Source organism: Porites lutea, chromosome 8, assembly GCF_958299795.1.
Source record: "Porites lutea chromosome 8, jaPorLute2.1, whole genome shotgun sequence".
In the NCBI taxonomy this organism is placed as follows: domain Eukaryota; kingdom Metazoa; phylum Cnidaria; class Anthozoa; order Scleractinia; family Poritidae; genus Porites; species Porites lutea.
Window position 1 is genome coordinate 8,849,642 of NC_133208.1, and position 12,057 is coordinate 8,861,698.

Below are 12,057 nucleotides of genomic sequence, written 5' to 3' on the forward strand. Positions count from 1 at the left end.
CTGCGATTTACAAGAAGCTACAAACCAATGAATAACTAAAACGCTGGTTAACAAACCCAAACAGGAACTTCAACGAGACTGATGAATGAACCAAGGTCAGACCTGACATAAAAAAACACGACCACCTATGAAAAACTAACATCTGACAATGGCAAGAGAAAAATATTCCTAATTAAAATGGCATTAAGTAAATCCGCGAGCTAAGCAAACATTCAAGTAGAAGTCTGAAAATCACAAAAAAAAAAGGAAAATGCCTATGCGCACCAAATCCAAACTAACCTTGACTCACCTAATAATAGAAAAACGAAACTTACAATAAATACAAATCTTAAAAATAACTATTAAAATACTTCACAGCAGTTGTAAAAGTTTTATTTAATTGACCTAAGCTGACGAGTGAGATCTTTTTTTATAACAGCTCAGGTTCACTTTATCATTGGGTTTTAAGTGCGCTAATTTCAGTCGAAATTCGCTGTTTCCAGACAGGTGGCTCGGGCTGGGAAAAAAATGGCCTTTTTTAAAATCAAAAAATGGAAAAACAATTAAAGTTGTAATGAAATTAAAGCTTAGTTACTCCAGTAAAATAGTACTTTGCGGGAATCACAAAAAATCATTATCAGTTTTACTTAATTTCCTTGACTAAAAATAAGATAACGTAAAAAAACCTTAACTAAGCAAGGACTATATTCCTGTCTCGTGTTTAGCAAAGATTACGAAAAGAAAGAAAGAAAGATTTTCTACGTTGTCGAGAAATATACATTGGGATGTACATTTTTTTGAAGGTAGTAAGTATGTTAATATAGCTGCATGTTTTTTGGCCGTAATAATGAAATGGTTCTTTTTATATTTATTGAGTAGGGTCAAGATAAAATACCTCCACCTCATCAGGTGAGAAGTAATAACTCCCGGCCAGGATTGTGTACCGGTCCTGCACTGCAGCAGGAGCAGGGTAGTAATCGCTAAGGCGTGCGTGTGAGTAGCTGTTACTGTTGGCATTATCAGCAATGTAGATGTCATTACGGCCAAAGGTTGGACCAGACCGTGACCAGCTGTAAATTGCCTTGTATGGTCTCATCACCTTACTCACAAAGGGATCCAGTTCTTCTTTATTGCTAATTGAAAAAATAAACGCCTTGAGAGTGACGCCCCAGCCACCACTAGACTCTAACAAACCAACAAAACGTAAGTATTAGCTTTTGAGTAAATACTGTGGTGTAGTTACTCTGTAGTGTATTTTCCTTAGTTTAAATTTTATTTTTTTATTTTTATTTTTATTCTTGACTTTAAATGAATTATCATAAACTAAAACAAATCAAATTTAATAAGAACCGTAAATGAGATGGAATCACACATTTTTTTTAACTTTCCTTTTTTTTCTTATTTTCCTCCCTTTGTTTATTGTATTGCTATTCCTTACAGTTAGTTATGAAAACGCACATAACCTTTTAAGACAGATATACAGAGATAGAAAACGTCAATGATAATGCATTTCTTATTTGCATTGACATGTGATGTAAATAACCTTTCAGACCCTTTTCCTTAGGGATAAGGGAACCAGTAAGGGATAATTGAGAAAATAATTTTGGGGATAATTGAATTGTTTTAGGGAGTAATGAAAGTTCATCAAGGTTCTACATTAATTATGATCTACACTTATTTTTCTCCCCTTTCCTTTTCTTTTTTTTTTACCCATTACCGCCTGTTTTCCTGTTTTTGCTCGTTATAATATATGCTTATCATTATCAGTCACTGATCAGTTAAGACCATTCTAAAGCTCTTAGGGCCATTAAGCAGAGGGCGCTGCTTTCGCCTACGTAGGGCCTGGGGGATGACCTAACGCTTTTCATCCTGACGAAATGATTTTAAGAACTGATCTTGACGTCACGAATAGTGGACTCCTTGTTCATCAGTTAGTGAGAACACTTTTATTGGTTATGGGATCGCAAGCTGGATAATAAGGTGGGAATATCTTGGCCGCCAAGAAAAACCATTTTACTATATATATTCGCAAAACCCACGAGACAATGGCTGCATGGTTATTATGTTTTTGTTTGCACTCGCGAAGAGTTTTTCTGAAATCGCCGCTGGTTTACACAGTCGCCTCCAGTAACGGATTAATTGAGCATTTGCAATGCCATGACAATCACAATGACTATTGCATCTTTTCACCTACAGTTATACCTTCTTTATTTTTAACATGAATGTAACTAAAAAAAATTGTGGCAAACACTTTTTTTTCTTCTCCACAAAAAGTGCGGGGAAAGGGACAAGTTTTTCCCCCAGCACCTCCCCCTGCGTGTTCCCTGACTTTTAGTAGTAACGTTCTTACAACGTTTAGGAATAAGGTATATCTCCTCTTAGATTTAAAAGGATAAGGGATAAGAACCCCTTCCCCCCCCCCCCCCCCCCCGAACAGGGCCTCATTGAATCGATTCCGGGATCATGAGGAGTTTGATACCTGTTTTGTGCAAAAATGATTATAGCTGCAATAGGTATTAAGCTAGATTCAATTTACTAAACTTGACTCTTCGGAGGGTTGGGGGGGAGCGAGTGGGATACTCCCATATTTTGGCTAGATAGGTATGTGACGCCCGAAAAAATATGGTATTTGAGGGTCTTACTCTTCCATACTAAATCAATTTTTCCCTTGTTAGTGTTGTGTTCCCGGTATGCCTCTTAGTTAGGGTGCCGCACCCTCGTCCCCAGGGCTTTTCCCTTAAAAAAATGCGTGGGGCGGGAAAAGGCCCTGGCATCGGCTGGTCAAGTGTACAGCCTAAATATTCCTGAGAAGGTAATTAAAATGTAACACGCTGGTTTTGCACTGACAGAAGGGAGTAATAATGGGAAATGAAAACATCGCGAACTATGTCAATATTTTCGGGTGTGTGCGATTCAGAAGCTTAAGATCCATTTAACTGCCCGTTATTCAAATGCTGCAAGTTTGCGAAAGGGTGTACCGGCTCTACGTTGTTACGTACAAAATATGTCAAATGCTTCAGAGTTAAGACAAGCTGTTATCGGCTATAGTATTTCGACTGAAATTCATCGTGACTGTGGAATTGCTATACGATCAAGCGGAGAGTGATTTTGTCCAATGTCAGACAAAAATGCGGGCCCTTGCCTACAGGATCTGCAGTGAATTTAAACAAATTGAACTTAATTAAAATAGAATTGCTCATCAAAATGCTTTATGGAGTCTAGTCTTCTCTACAACCCGACCATGAAACAAACAAATCTCCGTGACCAGCCGATGCTGGGGCTCTTTCCCGCCCCACCCATTTTTTAAGGGAAAAGCCCTGGGGACGAGGTTGAGAGTGCCGTTATCAATTGGTTAACATTCAAGAGTCTTCAGGTGTAAATGTCCAGCTACACGAGAAAAAAAAAGCTCCGTTAGATGAACTTTACTTTAGAGTATCCTGAAAGCGACTTAATGAAGTCTTGTTCGGCCTTTGTTTACACAAGCTCTTTTCTTCGCGTGCGACTGACAATTTACGAAAAGGCCTTCTGCTCACGCAGGGTATGTGTTACCTTTAAACTCTTAGTTTGTGTTTTTTGGGGGGTCTAATTTTGTAGGTTTGGGCCTTAAATAAGGAATCAGTTTTCGTTTGTCCCATCCTCAAGTAGGGTCAGTATTTCAGGCCCTCGGAGACAAACACCTAGGAAAGGTACGTTTTTTATTGGAGGAGGGGAGGGAAGTGGGCTGAGGCTTCGGAGGAGAGGGTCCTTTGTAAATTTTTTACAAATTGGGGACGGTCAAACCTGTTTTATTCTCAACCGAGGGAGTGTCATAGTTTTTTCGGCAAGGAAAAATTACTCCATGTCGCTTCTATTTTGTATATACAAGCAAAGCCACCAGTCAAGATTAATCTAAATTATTTACAGGTGTCGAAAAATTTATATATCAAAAAACTATCTTCTCTCAACTAACATAAATGTCTCTCTCGACCCGTGTCCGCTTTCGCCCATGTACTGATGTTTCCGCGCGGGGTTCTGTGATTTATTGCTTTCAAAGCCTCGTGAACTTCCCACTGGCGATTCCTTTCAGTCACGAAACAGTGGCGAAAGCGTTCCTTGTAGGAACAAGTGGTCCAAAAGGACAGGTAGAATTTTGGCAGAATACTATTTAAGAATTCAGTATATTCGTCCTTTGGGTTCGGAAACCACCCTAGGTCTTCATCTTTCCACTGCTCTGGACTTGCGCTTTCACTTGTTCCCGCAGCCGATGTGCCACCAACAGAGTTAGAGGAGTAGCAGGCATCCTTTCTAAAATGGAGAGTCGGCAAACAGCCACAATAGCCACAAGTTGCTCCATCTGACCTCATGAAATCCTCGCATTCGCCACAAGCACATTTCCCTCTTTCTGTTCCTCGTACATCCTTGCCCATTTTCAAGTTTTCACCGTACAATCACACGCCACGCAATTAACTACTTTGTGCGCAGATGAACGCGGTTACATGAGTAACGCTTCCAGTTTGTTATTTTCACTTCCGGTTATTTTTGTCTTGGATAGGTAGGGGGGGGAGAGTCAGATGTTTTTGTTTGGGTATTTCTGAAGGGTCATGCATTAATCCATTCCAGGAAGTGGGAGGGCCACGACTTTTTTCGCAAAAAAATTCTAGAATACCCAGGGCCACCCCCCCTCCCCCTCCGCCCCCAATAAAAAACGTACCTTCCCCTATCCGAAATTTATGGGGTTACCCCACCCGGAACTTCACACACACTGACTTGATGGAAAAACTAAAGGTGTAAACAACAAAAGCAAAATATGTAACTAGACACAATAGTCCGTGGAGATGGATTCCTCGAAGTTATAAATTTTAGCCGTAGAAATAAATAAATAAAATAAAAACAAAATAATAAAGCATTTCTTTTCATGATCCCGTAATAATCCCATGAAAATAAGAACACATGATGTCGACGTGTTTGACTTGATCGTTTTACCAAGGTACAAGAATTGACATACCAACAACACTCGTCACAATAGCTGGGACAGTAGTGGTATTTTCTAACCCCTTATTACAACGTAATGTGACGAGGATTGTAGGTAAACATTAGGTATAACGGCGGGGCTCTTGTGCTCGCGAAACACCTGCAGCCGGGTACTATGGATAATAAAATTTGGTTATCTATGGTTTGGTTATCCGCTAACAACTGTCCGCATCGAAGCCTCAGATTTACAGATTTCTTCAAAGGCATTACATAAAAGATCAAATGAGAGCTTCGTTGTTGGTCCTCGCTAAATCTACATGTTACCTTGGAAGTGCCACTGAAGAAATAAGAATTGGACTTTTAAAAATGAAAGAATTAATAACCCTGTAATCAGACATGGCCTACTGATGGTGAGGAGGGCCGCGGGTAAAGATGACATATCTATATCGTTCATGACAGAAAGCATTTGATTACTAACTCTCCATTCGACGAGTATCCCGTCAGGTAAATATAAAGGATTTTACCTTAAAAATTGCTGAGTTATTATTAATAATACGGTAGTTTACATCCTTTTGCGCGGGTATAGTCGGGTACACAGGAAACCAAAATGTGACACCCACAGACGTTTTTGTCTGATTTTTGGCAACATAGGTATTCTTACTAGCTTAAGTACGCTGATTTTGAAAATCATTGTTACCAAACTCAGTTCTTGTGCTAAGGTGGAGTTTGGGGATTTTTACTATGACGTCTTTGTCCAAATGAGGGGTTTTCTTTCCTTTTAATTAACAATTCCAAATTTAAAAGAGACAAATTCTTTTAGAGCGTTACTAGTGTTTTGAAAATTATATTCTAAGAATTTCTGGCTGTTTTTACGCTGCTTATATTAACATACAGCCATCACGTGACACTTCACCACGCCCTCTTATAGAAAAACCACGTTATCAGTTGTATATTTGTCACATTATTTTTTTTTGTAATGTACTCAGGAATACATATACAACTTTTTGTATTTCTTGTGCAATGTTGAATCTTAATAATTTCACCATTCACTTTGTCTTTCTCGGCCTCTTGGTGGTGGCTTACAACTGTAGGTTGAATTTACTTGAAACTGTCAAATCAAACATGACAAAACATTGCTCCTTCTTAGTCCAGAAAATCTTTTAATCTCTTTAAAAGTATTGAGCTAATATTTATTTTATCAGCGTTAAAGAGTTATAACAACGTTTGATGCAGCAGTTAGCGTCGACCTTAGTGCATCCACATTGCCCAGTACACACGAAATGTGCCTTCTGCATTTACCGAGAAGAGTTGCGCAGCCAGTGGTGCACCAAAATGAAACCAAGCCAACGAAGCCTCCGATTTTGAATTGAGTGTCATAAAGGCAGGAACCAGTAGATCTCCAGCTTGCGCCCAGCTTGTCTCCTTTGGGTTCGGAAGCACTAGTTTCGGGAAAGTATGCCTGACGCCAAACAAAAGTATAAAAACAGTATACCACTTCTGTTCAATAGGTTCTGTAAATACCGGGACACTTTTGTCTTCCACGATATTAGCTGCCTGCAATTGCTGCATAATGCCTCAGGAATTACAAGGGCAGTTCTGTCAGCAGGCCTCAAGCTTGCTAAATGCTTTGTTTTATGTGGACCTCTTTGCCAACCAGGTACCTTTGTTGCTTGGAAAGTGTCCTTTCCGCTTAGTAACAAATCGTTGATGTCAATGTTATTAGCAGTGAACTGCTGTATTTGTCCGGGTTTAGAACCAGGTAGGACAACGGTGCTGTTTATCTCTTTCAAGAACAGACTGTTTCTTGCGCTAGTGAGGGGTCCAACTTGAAGGTTTGCCTGTCGTAGCTGTATATATGTTGTATATGGCCCGCCTTGTGCGGTAGATCTACTAACAGCGTTGAACGCGTCGCTTGATGAAGGATAGTACCTAGGGTGATGTGTTTCGGCGTCCAGTTGACTCCATCACTAAGAGCGTACATCATACCATTTATGATGCAATCTCCCGTATCAGTCCTTACGAATTCGAACAAGTCTCCAACTTTTCTCATGATGCTTTCCTGTTGATAAATGACTGCGGTATTTGTGTATCGTTTTTTGGGCTAGCTTATTATATCCCGGTCATACGTCAGATGGCTGGAGTATTTGGTTACGTTCTGCAGTATAGTAGCCGAATTCAAAGCGGATAAAATCATAACGACAACTGCCTGTTGAGATTCCTCTTTCTTTTTGCCAGTCTGGTACTAAGCGCTCAGACACTTCTTGCGATACCTTTCCGGCCCTTTTGCAGCAATGAGATCGCTGACCTCAGCTAGACGGAATTTTATTACATTATCCAGATTAGCCTGAATTTCAGACGATTACTTCGAGTCCTTTTTCACTCTTTTAGCGACGTCTGAATCGACCGGCCCTAATGCCGTCCAGTGTGACGTCACTACCCGTAAACCGGGTAGTGTTTGATTGGTTGATTCTTGTCCAAACATTCACAGAATTATGTATAGTTATGCAAATTTTAGCGGGATTGCTGGGTCGGATGCCTGGCATGTTTTCGTGGAATTCATTTCCACCGTCAAGTGTAATGATTCTGTTGAAAATTTTTTTTCTCGTTTTTTCTTTTCCTTCGTTAAGGACCAAATAGCTTATTTTTAATTAAAGCAAATCGTTGTGTTTTGAAGTGTTCCGTGTGTGTATTTTAATAAGCTTGTTTTATCTGCGTGATTGCGATCGAGTTTGAGTATTGAATTAAACGTACAACAGACTTCGTTCAGAGTACTGCATGCGGTTAACAGTTTAAAAGTTAAACATGAATTACGATCAAAAAGAGCAAAACACTTCTGTATCATGTAGACATTTCCAGACGATATTTCTTTGTTTGCTGGTTGAAAGTCGTGTTTAACTTTTTGCATGAATTAAGGCAAATGAGTAGTGACGTCAATAGACGGTTTTAACGGCCAGTCGATTAAGACGTTACTGAGGAAGTAAAAACGACTCGAAGTAATCGTCTGAAATTCAGGTTATATCCAGATAAGATGATTCAACTGCTGGAACTGAATTGCTTACATTGAATGGTGTAAATGATTTGAGCGCCTCTCGGGGTTTTCGGATTTTTTGCAAAGTACAGAAAGACTCCATTGTACAGGTGCGACACTTCTCCTACTACTTCGTGCTACTTGCCCTTTTAATGAAGTGGAGGCCGCCTCGTTGTCAAAAGAAATACTTTTTTCTGCATTAGGGGGGATTATAAGGGACCTTAAGATCCGAGGACGGCGAAGGCAGAGAAAACGTCGCTGAAAAAGTGAATTCGCGTTCTTTCAATTTTCATTGCGATTACTCCAAGTCACTAACTTTGTCAAATGTAGGCGAACCCTCCTAAAGTTGAATTCCTAAGAACCATAACCAAATTCAGAAAGAGAGAGGAAATTTCGACGCCGCTTGTGTACTTCCTCTGTACATCGTGAAATTAGGCATTTTCATGTCGTAGTCGTGCAGTGACGACAAAGAAATGTACAAAAAAGCGCGATGCACGTGCAAAATCGTTGTTTTGCTAATTAAACCTATTGCTTTTGTGGCGTTCCCGTTGCCGTCGCCGTCGTCGGATCTTAAGGTCCCTGTCGAATAGCTTTTCCTTCAAAAGCTCAATTTTCACTTTGTGTATGATGTCACGATAACAAATTTCTGTGCCATTGTGAGACAAAGTGAGTCATGAGTGGTTAGTCTTTCCAGAAGCTGCTCGAGATTTTTCAAAAAGTTACCCCTAATTTCTCAAAAAGTTGCTCAAAAAACAAACAAAAGTTGCTTTTTGTAACGAAAGTTGCTCAAAAGTTGCTCGAAAAAGAACAAAAACTTTTTTTGGTCTGATGCTAAAAAATGCAACTTGTACCACAAAAGTAAGATTTCAAAGCATTTTGTGCAGTTTTGCGGCGTAACCAGCGTTGCTAAATAACTTTGTCCTAAATAAAAACCAAAAAGTGTAATGAGCCGATAAAAGTGTTGAATGACCTTCTTCACCGGAGACACAAGTCAGTCGAGTGTGAACCTTCGTCCACCATTTTGAATTTTCTCTAAAAACAGCTGACCTAGCAGCCCGGCTACTTTCATCTTGTGCCAATTATCTGCCCCAGGAGGGAGGATTTGGCTCCATTTTTAACAAGAAATTCAGAAATTGTTTATTTAAATATTGTGAAATATGGAAGAAAGGCCAATTTGAAGCACTAAAAGCTGCTCCTATATCTCAGAATTAGAAGATAACTCGAGAAGTTGATCGAAGTACGAGAAGTTGCCAAAAAGTTGCCGAGCAACTTGCGGAAAGCCCTAGGAGTGGTTACATCTCTTACGCTTTCTCTTTTTATTGCCTCTTTATTTTTTTCATCACAAACACTTTTCCGAGCCTTTGCGCTTCTAGCAGCTTTACCCATCTCTCGTCGGTCCATGTGGAAAGCCACTCCACAGCGTCTATACTGAGAGGATCGATGCAGCTCCTTTTCTTTTTAGATGTCTCAATGCACCCACATTTTATTAAGCAGTCTTGCTATCCTAAACTATTTGAAATTACTCGAATTTCGAAGTGCCCTTAGTCTTGTAACTTATTTAGTGAGAGGAAAATTGCAGGAACGTTTTGCAATAATTTGGTTTTGCAATAACTGCCAAGAGCTCGAGCAATCAAAGAATGGCTTATTTTAATATACTTTTTAATTAATTTTGAGATAAATATTAGCGATAAAAAATCACGACGTTTCGACCTCTCCGAGGTCATTTTCAAGCGTATAGAAGTTCTCTAAATTAGCATAAATATGTTAAAAACAAGTTATAATAGATAAAAATGTGGTGAACGCTAAAATGTGATAAAATATGTAAAAATGTAAAAAGTGCTAAAAATATTTATAAAGTCAAAAAACAATGGAAATAAAACAATGTTAACAAGAACTACTCTAAACAAATAGTTTGGCGCGAATTGAATCGCACTGTTTGTTAAGCGTCGGTTTCAGTTCTTGGATAAAAAACATTTCAAAAATAAGACAGTCAAATTTGTTCTGACACTTTCTTAAGATTCTAAAACTTTGTGCGAAGTTTTAGAATCTTAAGAATATTTATCTCAAAATCGATTTCTAAGAAACTACTTATTAAGACTTTTTAATTATCTTAAAAAAATTGTCACGATAAATACCACATCTTTAGCTATAATTGTCTGGGTGTGTCATGTGACGACTCGAAATTCGCAGAAACAGCGTTTTATAGCGGAACTCTGGCACGCGAAGCGCGCCCGCGGAGCACCATGGGTAAGAAAATCTACCCATACCAGAAAATTTGGTAACCACGTGACCGTACACCGCCCGCCCGTCCGTCCGCACCACAGGGCAACCAATGTTCAATCTAACACTTTCTAGCTAGTTTGGGAGCACAGGAAGACTTATATTGCACACATATTGCACATCAATGTTGTGATCAACGGACAGCTGTCAAAACAGGGTATCCGCTGACCAGTATCACCTGACCGTATCGCGGGCTCAGGTGTCGACCCATCGAGGTCGAGCATCTTTTTGAAGTTATCCGCTGACAAGTTACTAGTTTTCAAATGATTGCATGCTCAAGTTTAATTTTTTTAAATTCATATGAAGTGTGTTGTGTTTTTTATGTGCCGATTGATTTCAAACTGACCTCGGAAGCTAAAATTCAGCCAGTTTTTACAGGCAGGGAAGACATGCCAGTTACTTTTTACTTTTCTCACCAAGGTCACGCGTTGGTCACGCTCTACGTCCAATTTATACTTTGTTTGGTCAAAATTTGACAGGTGAGTTCATGCGGAAAATTTATGCAGCATCTTAAATCTTGTTTACTTTGACCAGGGGGGCTGGCAACGGCCTTTGATCTTGCCGCTTTTCGGCTTTCCATGATCGCCCCAGTTAAGAAATCTGTCAATCATTCGAGAACTGTGGCGAGCATGCTCGAAACGGGCTGGGAGCAGCAACAGTCAAGAAGTTCGGCTTCGCAGCGATTCCACAATGTGGAGTGAATATTCGCTCTTTAGTCCTGTTGGTCATTGGTTTGGTTTCTGCTTTAACCAATTTTTACTGCGGTGATGTGGAGCTTACGTTTTCCTTTCTTCTGGTCTTGCATTTGTCATTACATGCGGTTTACTACGCTAAGAACGAGACCAGTGAACAGTCATTGTTCCACGATGCCGACCTTTTGACTCGCTTCACGTCTCTAGATGCAGGCTCTCAAGCTGTGTTTCTGTTTAGAAGACACACAAGACTAATAGAAGGGCCATCCCTCCAATACGTATGTAGAAGAGTATATTTTCAAGTGAAAGGCTCAAATTAATTCTTCGTGATATTAAAAAAAGTGCGGTGGCTGTGGTCGAGTAGAAGAGTTGTTTACGGTTTTATTAACTCTTCATCCTTGATCCTCCTAACATACTAAGTGTTTCATGGTCAAATCTCGTAGTTCGTGTTTTTCTTTATGTACTAGAAGCTAAATAAATTTTGCCAAGAGATCATTCTCTCTTGATTTTGTTTATGCTGATATGCTTAAGTTCTTATCTTCGTGTGATTTTTTCATACTTCACCGTAGTTTCTAACAAATGAAGCTTAGGCAAATGAAAGGGTAATTATTATGTGTGTTTGGAATTCTCTTTTCATGACAGCAGTTATTACACTGACCGTCAGTTTGAATCCTCATTCAAGCTACTTATGTTGCAAACAAAGAGGGAAAAATTATAAATTCCAAAAACTACACTATCCCTTGGAACAAGATTACGGTTTAAAAAAGATAAGCTATTTTCAGAAAATAAACCTTCATGTTTGCATGTTTTGACAAGGACCACATCTGGCTAAATATGCTTCAAAGGGAATTTATATAATCAGGAAAATGGTGACATTTCTACTTGTGCCTTTCCTTTGGCCACTGTGATCTGTTTTTGCCATACAGTTGCATGTAATTTTTTACACCTAGTTAATGAAATCAAACCCTCTCAACTTAAAAATTGCCTTGTGCTAGGTAAACACCATAGGATGCCTTGGAAAAAAAATGTGAAATGATTGTGAAGATAATATTATTAATTTTAGTCAACAATAACAGATAGAAACGTTTGTTGAAGCAGGCAAAAACATTTTTCAGAGACCATAAACCT

The 12,057-nt window shown here is 39.2% G+C and overlaps 1 protein-coding gene across 1 annotated transcript in view; it reads right to left on the minus strand.

Annotated features, from left to right (window-relative positions):
* Window positions 1-663: 663 nt before the first annotated feature.
* The window catches only part of LOC140945162 (uncharacterized), a 17,683-nt gene continuing 6,289 nt past the window's right edge, over window positions 664-12,057 (minus strand). Inside the window, exon 3 of the mRNA XM_073394222.1 lies at window positions 664-1,164. Within this exon, the coding sequence (XP_073250323.1) occupies window positions 848-1,164 (317 nt within the window). The 3' untranslated portion in view covers window positions 664-847. The remainder of the gene's footprint in view (window positions 1,165-12,057) is intronic.